This window comes from Nomascus leucogenys, chromosome 4 (assembly GCF_006542625.1).
Source record: "Nomascus leucogenys isolate Asia chromosome 4, Asia_NLE_v1, whole genome shotgun sequence".
Classification (NCBI taxonomy): Eukaryota; Metazoa; Chordata; class Mammalia; order Primates; family Hylobatidae; genus Nomascus; species Nomascus leucogenys.
In genome coordinates this window covers 33793492-33812072 of record NC_044384.1, presented here as the reverse complement: position 1 = coordinate 33812072, position 18581 = coordinate 33793492, and the positions used below count along the sequence as shown (strand labels likewise).

The window sequence follows — 18581 nt, the reverse complement described above, 5'->3', positions numbered from 1 at the left end:
TTGGCCAAGCTGGTCCCGAACTCCTGACCTCAGGTGATCCACCTGCCTCGGCCTCCCAAAGTGCTGGGATTACACCACGCCCAGCCCCAGTTGTGTGTTCTGCACTGTTTCCTGGGAGTCTTCAACAAGAGTAAGCTCCAGCTGCCTGCCATGTAGCTTACTTGATAATGCACGCTTTTTTTGCCTTTCTTCCTTTCCCTATCTGGCTTCCCCACTTCCATACTGGCACTTTCTGGAAAATGTACTTCTACACAAATCCTTATCTCGGGGTCTGCTTCTGATGCAACCCAAATTAATATACCAACAGTCTATAGAATAGCTCAGATTTACTAAATTTAACACATGTACTCATTTGGCTTCACTCACTTTGCACTCCTTATTTCTCTTTCAAGCGGTTGTTTCTCTAGCTATGTTTTCTTATGGGCCACTAATTCTTTCATAGTCTCTACTATGTGCCAGGTGCTGGAGATACAGCAGGAAAAAGAATAGACAACGGCCCTGCTACCATTGGGGTTCCAGTCTAAAAAGGAAGACAGGCTTTGAACAATTAATTTCAAGAGTGAATCATATCATAACAAGGAAAATGGAAGGGGGAGACATGCAGTAGTAGGATCCAACCTAGTCTGAAGGCACAGATGGTGTCTCCCAGAGGAAGTAACACTGCAATTGACCTCTGAAGGATTAGTACAAAGTAGTTCGGCACCATCTCCATTTGGCTTCCCTGACCAGCGATTTGTCTTTTTGAAACCTAACAATCACAAATGTGGCAAGGGATCAAATAAAGCTTCCAAGAGCGATATGGTCAACACAAAAATACGAAGCAAATCTCAAATTACCAAGAACCTTTATTTAACCTACCAAACTAAAAGAGCAATAAAATAAAAATATTTTCCATCCACAAAACGGTTTTACATCAACTACACTGACCAATACAGAGAAAAGGGAAATCCCTGAGGAACTGCCAACAATAAATAATATACTTAAAAATAGAATGTTCTGAGTGTAAAGGAACATTTCCTGAGCCCGTTCAGTTTGGGGAAATTTGGCCCTTTGCAAAATTCAGTTTCTCAAAAGGATATCCAACTGATGCAAGTTTCCTGTCATGACAAGAAGCTGTCATGTTCAGTAGCACCTTACATGAAAGGTGGGGAAATAGGCCGGGCGCAGTGGCTCACGCCTGTAATCCCAGCACTTTGGGAGGCCAAGGCAGGTGGATCACCTGAGATAAGGAGTTCAAGACCAACATGGCAAATATGGTGAAATCCCATCTCTACTAAAAATACAAAAAAATTAGCCAGGTGTGGTGGCGGATGCCTGTAATCCCAGCTACTTGGACGGCTGAGGCAGGAGAATCACTTGAACCCAGGAGGCAGAGGTTGCAGTGAGCTGAGATCGTGCCACTGCACTCCAGCCTGGGGGACAGAGCAAGACTCTGTTTCAAAAAAAAAAAAAAAAGAAAAGAAAAGATGAGGAAATAATCAGTCTTCTTCTGATCAATTTGTCCATAGTTCTGGAAAAGCTACTGCACAGAGCAGGAGAGGAAACTATTTGCTCTCTGTAATACTGAAAAACTGAGAGTGCTATTTTAACTTGTCAATAACTAAAAGGTACCATTTTCTCACAGTGCACAGATGTTGTACAAAAAGTGCATGACCTCCCTGCTGTTTGTGAGTGAAAAAGGATAACCCAAATATTTGTGAAAGTGTAAGATGGATGCATTTAAAATTCTGGGGTCTAGCAGGGAAAGGTTCTCTGTGAAGACCCAAAATTGAGGACTGGTTTTGTAACTCTAAAATTATCTTGAGGAATGGAATCAAAATATGGTATTTCATTGATTCTAGAATGTATTTTTTTTCATACTTTAGCATCTTAAATTCAAATGGGCTTGGCCATCAATGGTCTGTCCCAAGTTTATTGGCAACTCCTCGACCCCACCTTCTTAGTGCAACATAAAATAATGGCATGTTTTACAATCAGTGGCTCCTTAAATTAGATTAAACATCATGCTCTGTAGTTCAGTATACACAGGGATCCACATAAAAATAAATCTGAAATTTAAACCCTGGTGATTTTCCCAATTGAGAAAGTGCTGGCAAAAATATTTGGCATCTTAAATTTCAGCATGAGCATCACAACTCCAGGAAGGGTTAGAAGAATAGTGATGTGGGTTGGGCTCGGGCTCTAGTTGTGGTTCTGTCCCTAATCAGCTAGGAAAACTGTAAGGAAATTAATTTCACACTTGTAGGCTTTGTTTCCTCATCTGTAAAATGAGAAAGTATGATCAGGTGGCTTCTAAGTCTTCCAGCCAAAAAGGAAGGTAATTTTAAATCTTGCACCACTGAGGCTGTGTGTCGCCATGGAAACTCCACAGCCAGGCTGCCCAAAGCCAAAGGAGCCACTACTGCATCTGGTGGCTCAGAATCCTCTGCTGCCACCTCGGCTCCTCAAGTGGACGCTCCAAATCCAGAAGTGGATTTCATGCTTTCCATGTTGAAAACCTAATTCATTCACAACCTGAGTAACTGGGAAAGAACAATTCTTCAGAATGGGGCAATTTGTAAACTTCAAAAAACTGCAGAACTCTACTTGCTTATGTTGTCCTAAATGTCTACCATAAATTTTAAATCTCTGAAAAATTATAGCAAGGGTTCACTTCAAAGTCTTCATGACTGACATAACGTGGCTATAGGTCCTGCTGCTCTGGGTGCCCTTTCCATGTCATAGAAGCACTAGCCGGAAAAAGTTCTGGTTTCTGAAAGAAAATAACAAAGAAATTTCATTTGAATGAACAGTGCTTGTCAACACTCTCTCCTACCTTGAGAGTATATTCAACAAGAATAAGGGTGCAGGCCAAGGAAAACAAATGGTGAGGAATGGGTATTCCAAGCGATGAGAAATGGAATGTGATGATAACAGCATTGCTTTATGGTAAATAATACATACATTTACATTTTTATACATATTTTAAATTTGAAATTTTCAATCTATCTTTACCTAAACATGTTAGAATTAACAACAGGAATAGCGGCTAAAATCAACAACTACAAAACAAATCACAAATTCCTAACTCTTCCTGTTTAAATTTTTTTTTTTTTTTTTTGAGACAGTCTTGCTGTGTTACCCAGGCTGGAGTGCAGTGGTTCAATGTCAGCTCACTGCAACCTCTGCCTCCCAAGTTCAAGTGATTCTCCTGCCTCAGCCTCCCAAGTAGCTGGGATTACAGGCACCTGCCACCGTGCCTGGCTAGTTTTTGTATTTTTAGCAGAGATAGGGTTTCACCATGTTGGCCAGGCTGGTCTCAAACTCATGACCTCGGGTGATCCGCCCACCTTGGCCTCCCAAAGTGCTAGAATTACAGGCATGAGCCACCGTGCCGGGACCCTGTTTAAACTTATTTTCCAAAAGTTCATTCAAACTATTTTAATTGTTGTGATAAGTTGCTTAGTAAGTTATTCACTAAATTAAACTTCCTTCTTTAAAATTTTCTGAAATTCAATATATGTTGTATACTGAATATGAATGTGTTGTATACTCCCTTTTCTAAAATTTTCTGAAATTGGTGTATATGTTGAACCCCAACTCATTGAACTGGCACAGATTCCAGTGAACTCCAGTGAAATGATATAACTCAAGTACATGTGTTGGCACTAGCATCTTGCATTCAAACATCACACTCTTAGACTCTGAGGAACTACAGTTGTTGGGTCAAGTGGTACTATTAAGCTACTAGAATATGTTCTTTACTCAAACAAGTAAGGACAGAAAAGAGGTAAAAAATAAAAAGAAACACTTAGGACTGCCAATGACCTGCCCATCATCTACACAGTGCTCCAGAGAGCACGTGCCACCTCTGAATTCCAAGTTATTTATTTAACAGGTTTCCATTCTGCCTCTAAATAGGGCCTTGCCCCTTTCCATGAGAAAGAGGGAGGTTTATGAAACGAAGAAGAATGATGACTGATTGTAAAGACTATATTTGTAGATTTGTAGGTCCGATGTTATATGTAGTTAGAGAACAGGGTACTTTATGTCTTCAAGTTCCATATATTTTATAGCAAAGTTGCTTAAATATTAAATATATTAAGCAATTATATTAAGCAATTTAAGGACTTATGTTTAAATATAATAGAAACTAGCTGATTCTTTTTTTTTTTTTAGACTGAATCTCGCTCTGTCGCCCAGGCTGGAGTACAGTGGCACAATCTCAGCTCACTACAACCTCCACCTCCTGGGTTCAAGTGATTCTCCTGCCTCGGGGTCCTGAGTAGCTGGGGCTACAGGTGCCTGCCACCATGCCTGGCTAATTTTTTGTATTTTTGTTGTTGTTGTTTTAGTAGAGACGGGGTTTCACCACGTTGACTAGGCTGGTCTCAAGTGATCCACCTGCCTCAGCCTCCCAAAGTGCTGGGATTACAGGCGTGAGCCACTGTGCCCCGTCATTAGCTGATTATTTTTATGTAATTAGGACAAATTGGCATCTGTCCTAGATAGCCAGTTGGCTGTAAGTCACAAAGTAGGTGTTTTTAGAGGACCGGAGACAAACAATGTTTGATGTGCTCACTTTGGTGGTATAGAACACTATAGAAAATCACCCTGGAGCACTGTTAAAATCTGTTTAGGTTCATAAACGACGGTATATGTAACCAACACCAAACCAGGAAGGGTGAGAGAGAGGCTGTTGCCTTTCTCCGTTGACTTCTGGCATCCCACCCACCACTGCCTGCCACTTTGTCTTCTGATACTGTTATCCAGGGCATACAACTAACAAGAAATGCAAAGACGTGTAATTCAGATGCGTAGCTCAGTCCACACTGAGATCAGGAATATGTAAGTGGATCAACTCTTTAAAACAGTTTTTAGTCAAAGTAGTAACACATTTTCATTGCAGACAAATTCAAAAACAGAAAGGAAAAATATTACCTGTTTAGAAATATATCTCTTCAGACCTTTTCTTGGCTTGCATATACCTATATAATTCTTTTACCCCAAGATAAGCCCATTGGGGTAAAAGAATGATACTTTATGAAGAGTTTTTTTTAGTATCGCTACTTTGGCTTCTGAGGCATTTCTTCACATCTGTGAAGAATGATTTTGACTTGGAGAATGTTCCAAGCACCTGAGTGCCTAAGAACAAGAGTCACCATGCAGTACATCTTTGCAGCTGCAGTTGGCTTAGCAGTGTTCAGTCTTCTTCTAAGAATCCTCATGGTTTGCTTGTTCAGAGCATTAATAATCTGCAGGATGACCTCTATGATGACCTTGTGTGTATGGTGAGTGTGATATCATTTGCACTTCTTTTTATTTGACTTTTCCTCTTTTAGATGGTGAGAGAGTAAACTAAAATCTAAATTACTTTAACAGTGAGGATGATGTGTGTTTTGTTGATGAGCACTGCCTTAAATCCAGGTGTGTAATAACCATAAAAGAGCTTAATAAGAGCAGAGAAAGAGGGCTGGGCATGGTGACTCATGCCTGTAATCCCAGCACTTTGGGAGGCTGAGGCAGGCAGATCACTTGAGGTCAGGAGTTCAAGACCAGCCTGGCCAACATGGTGAAGCCCTGTTTCTACTAAAAATACAAAAAATATTAGCTGGGTGTGGTGGTGCGTGCCTGTAATCCTAGCTACTCAAGAGGCTAAGGTGGGAGGATCACTTGAACCCAGGAGGTGGAGATTGCAGTGAGCTGAGATCGCACCACTGCACTCCAGCCTGGGTGACAGAGCGAGACTCTGCCTCGAAACAAAAAAAAAAAAAAAAACAAGCAGATAAAGAGTTACTATGGAATAATCAATGAAGGAAAAATAACCTCATTCAAATAGGTATGGAAGGGTCTCCAGTCTGCTTCCAGCTGTGGGATCCAGAGAGGTGTCCTGAAGGGACAGCATGCTGGCCAGTGTGCCTGCCTGATGCAAGGCCTTGCTAGTTTGTGGTAGTGTTGTAAAGAAGCTTCAAAGGCTTCAATAGCACAATTACCAGTCTACACAGGACTCAATTATGTGAAAAATAAAGGTTCTTACCATTGATTTTACTGATAGAGCAAACTGTAGTCATTAACCAAAGAGTAATCGGGATCATCTGCAAAAGGCAGAACACAGAAAACAACAGTAACATCAATTTTTCATAATAAGATCTCAGCCCTTTTCAAGCCAGGGCATTTCACTTACAGATTCTGGTGTCTATCCTTTTGTAAGAAGAAAATAGATCTGCCAACAAAAACTATAAATGGTAGTCACGACTCCAAACCAGAGGACATTCTGGAAATCACTATTCTGACTTCTTTGCCCTCTTTCATCCATGCTCAGGTACAGTACCCACAGTAAAATCATCTTTAAAAATGGACAGAAATAGCATCCTACATTACCAAGTGGTAATTCTAAAACAACAAGAAATAAAATACCTTAAATCTTCATATAGTTCAAAGATATAATTTCAGCCACTACATTTTTTTTTCCATCGCTAAATTTTTAGTGAACTGTAAAGTGCAGCATAAGCTGTCCTCCTCCCTTATTGATAGGTTTTGACTCTGTGTCCCCACCCAAATCTCATCTTGAATTGTATCTCCCAAAATTTCCACCTGTTGTGGGAAGGACCCAGTGGGAGTTAATTTGAATCAAGGGGGCGGTTTCCCCCACAATGTTGTCGTGGTAGTGAATAAGTCTCACGAGATCTGATGGTTTTATCAGTGGTTTCCACTTTTGCATCTTCTTCATTTTCTCTTGCCACCACCATGTAAGAAGTGCCGTTCACCTCCTGCCATGATTCTGAGGCTTCCCCAGCCATGTGGAACTGTAAGTCCAATTAAGCCTTTTTTTCTTCCCAGTCTCAGGTATGTCTTTATCAGCAGCATGTAAACAGACTAATACACTCATTGTCTTGAACATGGATAGGTATATCTTTTCTTTACTCAAATAATAAATACATGTTGAATATCTACTATGTACTCAGAACTGTGTCGGGTGTTGTGAGTAATAGAGAAGACAAAGTTGTACCTGACCTTGGGATCTTATTATTATTCAAGGCATACAACTAACGAGAGCTTGTTTGGAGTAGCTGCAGGGGAATGCAGCTACTCGTATACTCTTGACCAAAGACTGGCCCTCCTCTATCAAGAATGGTCGTCCTCTTTGAGCACATAGCTTCAGGAGGGATGCACATGGACTAGTGAGGGAGGAAGGGGACACCCACCTAGCCAGCCAGATGCGCCGAATCAACCCTAGCAATCAATGGGCTGACAGATGTTGCAGCCAGACTGCCCTCACATCCCATACAACTAATAAGAAGTGCTAAGATGTGTACTTCTCCCAGAGGTATCATAGGAGTTCAAAGAAAGAAAGAGACTATTGTGATTAGTGAAAGGTCTCATTAAAGATAACATTAAGGGACATGTTTCTTGACGTCCATGCCTTCTATAAATTGTATTTCTATGTAATCCAAGGGGAACTATATCTCAGTTCTGCTGTTCTCACAGTCCAAGTTGAAATAATCATTTAGGTAAAATTTGCTTGCAATAAGTTTATTTTGGTATTTCAGTAACTGAATTATCTTGGATAAGCTATAAAATAGACCACCAATTATCATATTCCACTCTGTGACAAGTAGTATTATAGTAAGATTCTAATATAGACTCATTCTCTTGGGAATTTGATTCTATTTAATCCTTTCATTCCCTTTATTTCAAAGTTCTAGCTATTTAAAGAAAACCCAATATAAGAATTTCGTGGGTTGTTTTTTTTTTTTTTTTTTTGGGCACAGTTTGACTCTGTCACCCAGGCTGGAGGGCAGTGGTGCAATCTCAGCTCACTGCATCCTTCACCTCCCAGGTTCAAACAATTCTCATGCCTCAACCTCCTGAGTAGCTGGGATTACAGGCACGCGCCACCACACCCAGCTAATTTTTGTATTTTTAGTGGAGACAGAGTTTCACCATGTTGGCCAGGCTGGTCTTGAACTCCTGACCTCAAGTGATCTGCCTGCCTTGCAATATAAGAATTTCAAAAGACCTTTTTTAGTGGCATACCTGGTGAACTTTTAGGAATTGGGAGGGGTCCTCTCCTGTAAGAAATGAAAACCAAAGTATTTTAGATAAATTCTTGTTATTTTTATAATTTTTTTACTTCTTGCTACAAGCCTATTGTACTCTAATCAGATCTGGTTTCTGCACTGGATGGTCAAGAAAGCTCACCTAAAGCAAATGATCTGTAGCACTGACCTACGGAAATCTAAGTTGCAGACATTATATTATGGCAAGAGGCAGCATGCATAGTGATTAGGAGCACAAAGCCTTATCCCCACAACCCGGACTGGCAGGATTAAAATCTTAGCTGTGTGGGAAAGACTTCCTGAGTGCCTTGAACATCCGCATCCTCATAAGTAAAATAGGAAGTATAAACAGCTCCTACCTCGTTGTGGGGATTAAATCAGCTAATTCACACTAACTGTTTTGAACAGTGCCTGACATGCTTAAATATTGATAATGATCATGCAATCCTTCCCAGGCACTCCCCATCTTTAATAAAACTGGAGTGAAAATTCAAAAGCTTAGACTACAAGCTGACTATGTCAAACAGAAGTTTCTCTTCCCGCAGCATCCTTTACATGAACGGCAGCGAACTTTCTTAGTAAAGGACCAAGCAGTAAATGATTTAGACTTTGCTGGCCACATACCATCTGTCTTGCAACTCTATTCAACTCTAGTGGCAAAGCAGCCATAGACAAAACCTCAGTGAGTGAGGGTGCTTGTGTGCCCATACAACTTGATAGAGGGACACTGAAATTTGAAATGCAAATAATTCTCACATGTCACAAAATAGTATCGTCTTGACTTTTTTCCAGCCATTTAAAAATGTAAAGACTATTCTTAACTCACAGGCCCTATAAAAATGGATTTAACTCTCCGGGGCCATAGTTTGCTGACCCCTGCTTTCTACAGGCTGTAAGTAAAGTATAGGATTCATACATGAATAATAATGATCAAGTTCAGCCATGATATACTCCTCCCTGAACTATGACTATTAAAATCCCCTTAATATTTTTCCTAAAAATACTATTTCCAAAAAGCAAGCAGCCTCATTAAGCAGATGCAGTAGTAGACATGTTCCAATTCTAACATGTCTTAGAACATTCATGATAACAACGTTTGCTAAAAGTATTTTTCTTCCTGTGACAGGCAGCTGGCTATTACCTTGCCAAGTTAGGCGCTGTAGCCTTTCCTGGTGGGACTGCATTCTTCTGGGAGGAGTAGAAATTCTCATACATGATGGGTGCTAGGAGAGTCACCAAGAAACAGGACATGAAGAGGCAGGCGTCTTTCATCCTTAATGACATCTAACAAGAAAGGCTAATAGAATTGTGTAAATAACACTCCCCACCCCACCGCCCCATTCACCTGGTGGAATCTGTCCAGTTTTGCGTTGATTCACAAAGTATTCAATGTCCTTCTGAATGCTGCACATTTCTAAACTCTTTCGGACTTGTTCGTACATCTAATAAAAAAGAAGGTCAATTAACAGGTAGAGGTATGTTGAGATCATTGTGACACAGCTCCTTAAAAACATGGGTTTGAGGTGGGGCGCAGCGGCTCATGTCTGTAATCCCAGCATTTTGGGAGGCTGAGGCGGGTGGATCACAAGGTCAGGAGTTTGAGACCAGCCTGGCCAACATAGTGAAACCCCATCTCTGTTTAAAATACAAAAAATTAGCCAGGCATGGTGGCAGGCACCTGTAATCTCAGCTACTTGGGAGGCTGAGGCACGAGAATCACTTGAACCCGGGAGGCGGAGGTTGCAGTGAGCTGAGATCGCACCATTGCGCTCCAACCCCAGGTGACAGTGCAAGACTCTGTCTCAAAAAACAAACAAACAAACAAACAAACAAACAAACAAAAAAAACCATGGGTTTGATAGAGAGCTGACTCTTCCAAATTTTCTTGTTTTGAAAAAAAAAAGAACACATTCCAAAGTCCCAGATTCACATTAGAGCTTTTCTCTGATGCATATCTGCTATTAATTTTTAATTTTTTATTTTATTATTATTTTTTAGACAGAGTCTCGCTCTGTCACCCAGCCTGCAGTGCAGTGGTGCAATCTTGGCTCACTGCAACCTCCACCTCCCTGGTTGAAGAATTCCCCTGCCTCAGCCTCCGAAGTAGCTGGGATTACAGGCGCACGCCACCATGCCCGGCTAATTTTTTTTGTATTTTTAGTAGAGACGGGGTTTCACCACGTTGGCCAGACTAGTCTCGAACTCCTGACCACAGGCAATCCGCCCGCCTTGGCCTCCCAAAGTGCTGGGATTACAGGTGTAAGCTGCTGTGCCCAGCCTACATCTGCTATTAATTTTTTAAAGATGACAGAAAATGTATCTTTGTGGCAGGACAAAAGCATTGGCTGAATTTTTTTTTCTTTTCTTGAGATGGAGTCTCACTCTGTTGCCCAGGCTGGAGTGCAGTGGCACAATCTTGGCTCACTGCAACCTCTGCCTCCTGGGTTCAAGCGATTCTCCTGTCTCAGCCCCCCAAGTAGCTGGCACTATGTGCCACCATGCCTGGCTAATTTTTGTATTTTTAGTAGAGACGGGGTTTCACCATGTTGGCTGGGCTGGCTCTAACTCCCGACCTCAGGTAATCTGCCCACCTCGGCCTCCTAAAGTGCTGGGATTACAAGTGTGAGCCACCACGCCCAGCCTTGGCTGAAATTTTTTTAAAATACTGATGGAACCAAAAAGTAGATATTAAATCCTACGGCACAAGACCAATGCCACACAGAAATGCAAAGACAATTACTTAAAGAAGAGTTTTCCATTCAATCCTATTAGTTTTCTGGGTGTTTAGCTGTTCTTCTAAGGTGAATGTCTCATCTAATGTGAGGGTGGCTACTCCTTAGCAAAGAAGGTTGTGGTAACTTGATTTGATGCCTCTGAGATGTGGGGAGCCCATTACTATTGCTGTGTACAGGTTAAGCCTGGATAATGGACCAGGGAATGCTGTTGAGGTAAGTCTGAGCCCTGGAGCAACCATTAGCCTGGGAAAGAGTCAGTGTCCTGTCCTGGAGTGACCCCATTCCAGAATCGAGCTGTGTCTGGAATGCACATACATGCTGTGATATCTGTCTTCTGTACATGAAACTCTATTTGGGTTCTATCTGTTCTCCTGCCCTAACTCTGAATTTTTTGTGCCCTAACTATCAATTTCTTTTTTTTTTTTATTGAGATAGGGTATCACACTGTCCCCCAGGCTGAGTGCAGTGATGCGATCTCGGCTCACTGCAGCCTCCGCCTCCTGGGTTCAAGCAATTCTCCCACCTCAGCCCCCTGAGTAGCTGGGATTACAGGGGTGCACCACCATGCCCAGCTAATTTTTGCATTTTTAGTAGAGACAGGGTTTCACCATGTTGGTCAGGCTGGTCTCAAACTCCTGACCTCGGGGGATCCACCCGCCTCAGCCTCCCAAAGTTCTGGGATTACAGGAGTGAACCACCGCTCCCAGCCATGAATCTCTTAATGAGAAAATCATGGTCAAATGAGCCAGGAGTCAGGTTACATGTTATCTGCATCCTTCTATCAACTCACTGTATGGCCTTAGGCAAGTCACCTTACCTCACCAAGGGCGAAGTGAACCAATCAATATCTATAGTTCTTTCTACTCTAATGTATCCAACATGCACCCGACAATCCTCAGTGGATGCCTCTGACTTACTTCATCACTGGTGACACATTGTTGTGACAGCTGATTCACATGTAACCACAATGCATTCCGGAAGAAGTTTATTCGTTCACATTCTTGAGCCTCAAATGCCTACAGAAAAATAGCTACATGTACATAAATATGCAAGGAAAAGGGCCGTTCATTTTGGCTGGCTGTGACTTAAGAAAGAGTGTCAACCTTCAGTTATCTGTAAACTTATTGTCCAATTTAGAATACTTCTCCCCCACCACTGAGGATGCTCATAAACTCATATCACAAAGAATGCAAACAAATCCTAATATCTTAGTAACACAAACAAGCTTGGAAATAGTTCTGAGGGTAAAAAGTAATGATGATCCCAGATACCAATATTCTGAGTTCCTACTGACATTTCCAACTATCTAACATCATCTCCACCTGAGCAGCCTGCCAGAGCCTCAGATTCAAAATGCTGCCCCTCCCACCCTGGAATGAATGAGTTTGACTGGCAAGATGGTCATAACTGTTGATGCTGATTGATGAGTACATGGGAGGCTGTGTACTTGTCTTCTATCTTTGTGTATGTTTAATTGTTTTTCCTTAAAAAAAGGGTTAAAATAAAAGTCATTGCCTGAGATACAGTATTTTGGATATAAACCAATATCACCTTTAGAAAAATCAAGCTAGTCTATGAAGCAGATGGTATTCTATTCAACAGCGGATGTGATATATCAGTGTATTTTTAAAATATTGAATACCATAGCTATTTTTAACATGAATGAATTTTACATACCATAGCTTTTATATACCACGGCCCCTTTTCCACTCTATGAGGAGAAAAGGATGGGGACAGGTATAGCTATAAGTGGTTCTCATACTTGAATTCACATCAGAATCACCTGGAAGGTTTATTAGCATAGAGATTGCTGGGCTCTACCCCCACAGTTTCTGATTCAATTTCCCATCTCATACTATAGGTTTTATTCAAAACCAAAAAATTTGGAATGCCTTTTAAAATTTGCTACATTTTAAAACTTGTTATAAAATAAAACAAAACTTCAAACATATACAAGAGTAGAGAGGTACAGATAGTATGATGAATCCCCATGTACTCATCACCAGCTTAAACATTTATCAACTCACAACCAATTCTGTTTTATCTATACCTCTACCAGTTACCCTACTCTCTGGAGTATTTTGAAGCAAATGCATTATTTCACCTCTAAACATTTTTATATCTATATAACATAGTATAATAATTTAATAATATTACATTATTTTTGTTATGGACTATTTCACATAGAATCAGAGGGCAGTATAATAAATACCTATATACCAACTACCTAGCTTTGTCAAAAACTTCAGCCATATTTTTTCAGATTCCGTAAAAGCCCCTGTGTGATTTACCCAGTTTCTATCACCTTCCTCCTCCCCCAGATAGCCATTATCCTGAATTGTACCATTCCTATGCAGGGTTTGTTTTGTTTTCTTTTGTTTTTTATGGGAAGGGGTTGTTTTGTTGTTTGGTTTTGGGGGGTTTTTATTTTGTTTTGTTTTAAGACAGGGTCTCACTTTGTCACCCAGGCTGGAGAGCAGTGGTGCGCTCATGGCTCACTGCAGCCTCAAACTCGCGGGCTCAAGCAATTCTCCCACCTTAGGTTCCCAAGTGGCCTCTACCACCACGCCTGGCTAATTTTTATATTTCTTTGTAGAGACAAAATTTCACTGTGCTGCCCAGGCTGGTCTTGAACTCCTGGGCTCAAGCAATCCACCCGTGTCAGCCTCTGAAAGTGCTGGGATTATAGGTGTGAGCCACCACACCCGGCCTTTATGCAGGTTTTTACACTACGTATGTATCTATAAAACGTATATGATATTGCTTTACATGTTTTTAAACCTTATTTAAAAATGGCCTCATTCTAGGCTTTCCCCTAAGAGTGTGGAGTTACAGAAGTAAAGCAGAAAACAGTGTTTTAAGAGAAGCATAATAACCTACAGTATCAGATGGCAAAGAGAGATCAAATAAGATTAGAAACTGCAAAGGCCCACTGGCCCTCATGCCAAGGGATTCTGATGCCCTCCAAGACAGCAGCTGCAGGGAAGCAAATCCCAGATGCTGCAGGCTGGGGCAGGCAGGACAACATGGACTTAGAGACAAGCCCTTCAAAAAGTGTGGCTGTGAAGAAGGGCGGGGGTAGCAGGGGTTGTAGATAGAAAGCAAGAACTGCTGGTTTTGTTTTTTGATTTTTGGGTTTTTTTGAGATGGAGTCTAACTCCGTTGCCCAGGCTAGAGTGTAGTAGCACGATCTCAGCTCACGGCAACCTCCACCTCCCGGGCTCAAGTGATTTTCCCACCTCAGCCTCCCAAGTAGCTGGGATTACAGGTGCTTGCCACCACACCCAGCTAATTTTTGTATTTTTAGTAGAGACTGGGTTTCACTATGTTGGCCAGGCTGGTCTTGAACTCCTGAACTCAGGTGATCTGCCTGCCTTGTCCTCCCAAAGTGCTGGGATTACAGGCATTAGCAGCCACTGTGCCTGGCCGAACTGGTGGGTTTTAAAGCTAGGAGAGAGCTGAGTCTGTGTGCAAGATAACAGAAGTTGACAAGTTCTCTATGCCCAAGAAGGTGGGGAAAGGCAAGCTGGATGAAAAAAGATCTTGAACAAGGAAGGAACAGCCCCTTTTCTGCGCTAAGAGGAAAAAAGGAGTGGGGCAGGCGTATCTGTCAATGATTCTCATACTTGAATTCGCATCAGAGTCACTTGGAAGGCTTATTAACACAGAGATTGCTGGGCTCTACCTCCAGAGTTTCTGATTCAGTATGTCTGAGGTAGGTCTGAGAACCTGCATTTCTAACAAGTTCCCAGGTGATGCTGATGCTACTGATCCTAGGACCTCACTTTGAGAACCACTGGAAGAAAATGTGTAGGCAGGGTGACAGAAACTTAAGTAAGCTTCCAAGTTATGTTTTTTATTTTCTCTTGGAAATTGTGAGGTCATTTGCTGCAAAAGAAAGGGAGCAGTGGTGAAATTGAAGGTATGAATAGAGTAAAAAAAAAAAAAAAAAACCTCCAGCCAGGCATGGTGGCTCATGCCCGTAACCCTGGCAACTCAGAAGGCAAAGGTGGAAGGATTGCTTGAGACCCAGGAGCTCAAGACCAGCCTGGGCAACATAGCAAGACCCTGTCTCTTTAAAAATAAAATAAATAATAAATAATTAACAAGGTGTGGTGGTGCACGCCTGTAGTCCCATCTACTTCCCGTGAGCTCAGGAGTTTGAGGCTGCAGCAAGCTCTGATCGTTCCACTGCACTCCAGCCTGAGTGACAGAGTGAGACCCAGACTCAAAACAAAAAGCAAACAAACAAACCTCCAAAGCCTGATCACTTGCTGTCGGCATTCCCTTTAGAGCCTATTGAGGCAAGGCTCTCCAAAGGTAATTACTTAATCGACCACTAACTGATTCAGCTATTTTATGCCTGTGCTAACCCAACATTAGACTAAAATTTGAATTGCTGGACAGCATGGTCAGGATGGGGATGAGGCAGACAAGGTTTGGGGAAAACTATTCCCGTTCCTTCCATTCTTCACTTAAATTTCTGATTTCTTTTTTTGTTTGTTTGTTTTTTTGGAGACGGAGTCTTGTTCTGTCACCCAGGCTGGAGTGCAATGGCGTGGTCTTGGCTCACTGCAACGTCCGCCTCCCAGGTTCAAGCTATTCTCTTGCCTCAGCCTCTAGAGTAGCTAGGATTACAGGTGTGTGCCACCACACCCGGCTAATTTTTGTATTTTTCGTAGAGACGGGGTTTCACCATGTTGGCCAGACGGTCTTGAACTCCTGACCTCAGGTGATCCACCCGCCTTGGCCTCCCAAAGTGCTGGGATTACAGGCATGGGCCACCGTGCCCGGCCAAATTTCTGATTTCTAATTTGCCCTCAAGCTCTGTAACTCTATGAGAATCGGGGCAGATCATTTCTACAAAAGTAGACTCTCGAGGTTCTGGCCCACCTCCTGGCCCCCCGGCCCCACCCTGGACCCGCTCCCCCCCTTCCCCCTTCTCCCCGTCCTGAGCAGCTTCCTGTTACACACCCCCCCACACCCATCCCAGTCTTGAGCAGCTTCTGGTTACGGGTACCTCGCAGGCCTTGATGTGCTCACTCTGCCACTCTTCTCGGACCTTATCCAGGGTGCTGATGTGCAGCATGTATGCTTTGTCTGCAACAGAAGGGAGAGAGACCTGGGTCAGAAACTAGACAGGAAGGTGGCTCGCAGATACACCCACAGGCTCATCTCAGATGGCAAAAGAAACTCATCGGAGTTGTGCTGAGCTCACAAGGCCCCCAGGACTCTGAGCATTGGGAGTTATTGCATCTCTCACCCTCATCATACTTGGTGAAGCAGGCAAAGGAGGGTATCACTTTCTTTTTAAACATTGGACCAAACATTGAGAAAGAAATGTTCTAAGGAAGAAGTCAAAGCTGATAAGAAACCTCAGCCAGGGTTTTGTTTGTGTAATTCCACCTCAGTATTTCCCATCACTTTTCATTTTCAAAATTGTCTGATGAAGGATGCAGAGAAGAGAATTACCTTGAGCCCTAAAGGGGCACCAAGTTACTTTAGTTTCGAATGTAGAGATTAAGATGTACATAACCACCACAGTCATGAGGGATATTTCCTGCAGGATATTCTGGGAATTAGAAGCTTTTGCAAATGCCTGGTTTGGGTCTTAGATTTCAGTGATAACAAGGCCTTGCAGCTTGGCTGTTTCACAGCAGATAAGAGCTACCGGGGCTGAAATGGTCTTTTAGATAGATGTCCCAATACATCAGAGGAAGCACCTGATTGCAAAGCCACTACCACATGACTCCACCATCTCACTCCCATGTAAGGCAGCAAGATCTAAGCAGACAGCGGCCAGAAACAGTGTCCTCATAGCCTCCTCCCACCTTCCGGGATTCTAATAGACCCTCCCTTCCTCTCTCCTCTTCTTTCCTTTCCTCCCCACCTTCCTTACTCTCTCCCTTCCTTCCTCCCTTTTTCCCTTCTAATATCTCACTAATCCTGCTGAATATCCATATATTCTCTCTTTAAGATATATAAAACTCCCTTTCTCAGGGACACATTTAGGATAATGTAAACCCCACCAGCAACCCTCCCCCATCCATAGCAACAGCCCCCTCACCCGAGTCCTCTACTGCGGTCTTTGAAGTTGCCAGTTTCACAAAAAGCTGTGAAAACAAACAAACAAAAAAAGAGCAAGCATTGGGAATGCTGCACAAGGCTTCCATAGGCAAAACAGATTGAAAAGCGGTAACTGTGAAGAGACCAGGTCTAGTGCAAGTCCTGTGTACATTTCTCTCGTGAGCAAATCATTCAATGTGCCCTGCAATCTTATCAATCTTGGAAAATATCCATAAAGCATCTTGCCCAGTGTCTTCCTAAAGACACACCCAGCCCTCTGGTTGCAGAAATCTTATATCTAGATTTTACAAAGTTAAATTTGTAATCCACCCAAGCAAAAGGCAGCCTGACTACAAAGAATACATGAGCCGAGTCTTTAAGAAAAATGAAAACAACTGGGAAACCCCTCCAATCTCTTATCATCCCATCTCCCTCCCTCACAGCCATGCTTCTATCGCTCTTCTCCCAACCCCCAAATATGTGGCAGTGGTTTTTCAGGTTCAGAAGACCCCCAATACGTGAAGGAAGATATTGCCAGGGGTTTAGGGTACAGGTTCATTTCTTATGAAGATTCATAATTGGCTTTAGCCTGATATAGGTCAATCTCAGATTTTTCGGGTTGTTAGCCCTCCCGGGTACCTTTTCTTGTTGCTTCGGGTTCACCAGGTTGGCATTCCGGCTGACGGCCTGTTCTGCCTCATCTTTGTCCCGGCATTTCTGCTCATAGTTCTTCTTTGCCTTTGTCATTATGAACAAAGAGAACCAAAACAAATGAACAGAGTGTGACCCTGAAATGCAGCCCCCTTGGCCCAGGAAGTCCAGCATGGACAGGGCTGACTGATTAGCACTCTGATTGTCACTAAGCCATGGGCTCCCAGAGGGCAGATGCTTTTTCTTATCAATCTTTGAAAGCTCACTCTCTCTCTCTCTAGCCCTTTTTCAAATTATGTAATAGCGGCAACCTGATCAAGGAAGTAATAACTCCTATTTGGCAACATAAAGTACATGAGCTTTAAAAATGGACTGAAACGAAAGATGGAATTTGAAATAGACAAAATTAAGGCCAGGCACCATGGCTCATGCCTATAATCCCAACACTCTGAGAGGCTTAAGTGGGTGGATTGCTTGAGCCCAGAAATTCAAGACAAGCCTGGGGAAAGTGGGGGAAACCCCATCTCTACAAAAAACACAAAACTTAGCTAGGCATGGTGGCACACACCTGTGGTCCCAGCTACTTGGGAGGCTGAGCTGGGAGGGTCGCTTGTGCCCAGGAGTTCAAGGCTGCAGTGAGCTATGATCATGCCACTGCACTCCAGCCTGGGTGAAAGGGTGAGACTCTGTCTCAAAATAACAATAACAACAACAACAACAACAATTAAAATATTTATGTAACTCTAAAATGTGTGGTCTAAAATTTATGAAACATTCATAATCCTGAGAATGCACGCACAAACTCTTGGTTATTTGGCACCAACTCGCACTAATTCTAACGAAGCCTCAATATTCACCACAGCATGTGAACAGCCGGCAGGTTACCAATGCCATCATTTATTTTGCTTAAAGATAGTCGTGTTCCTTATTTATTTATTTATTGAGACAGAGTCTAGCTTTGTCACACAAGCAGGAATGCAGTGGTGTGATCTCGGCTCACTGCAGCCTCTGACTCCTGGGTTCAAGCGATTCTCCTGCTTCAGTCTCCCTAGTAGCTGGGACTACAGGCAAGCACCATCATGTCCCCCTA

At 42.5% G+C, this 18581-nt stretch overlaps 1 protein-coding gene across 1 annotated transcript in view; it reads right to left on the bottom strand.

Moving 5' to 3' along the window:
• Positions 1-828: 828 nt before the first annotated feature.
• Positions 829-18581, bottom strand: part of PSTPIP2 (proline-serine-threonine phosphatase interacting protein 2) — a 93329-nt gene continuing 75576 nt past the window's right edge. The window contains exons 7-15 of the mRNA XM_003267535.4: positions 17480-17578; positions 16842-16887; positions 15795-15874; positions 11692-11790; positions 9385-9481; positions 9181-9262; positions 8017-8051; positions 6017-6074; positions 829-2752 (exon numbers count right to left, since the gene is read on the bottom strand). Coding sequence (XP_003267583.1) covers positions 6025-6074; positions 8017-8051; positions 9181-9262; positions 9385-9481; positions 11692-11790; positions 15795-15874; positions 16842-16887; positions 17480-17578 — 588 coding nt within the window. The 3' untranslated portion in view covers positions 829-2752; positions 6017-6024. The remainder of the gene's footprint in view (positions 2753-6016; positions 6075-8016; positions 8052-9180; positions 9263-9384; positions 9482-11691; positions 11791-15794; positions 15875-16841; positions 16888-17479; positions 17579-18581) is intronic.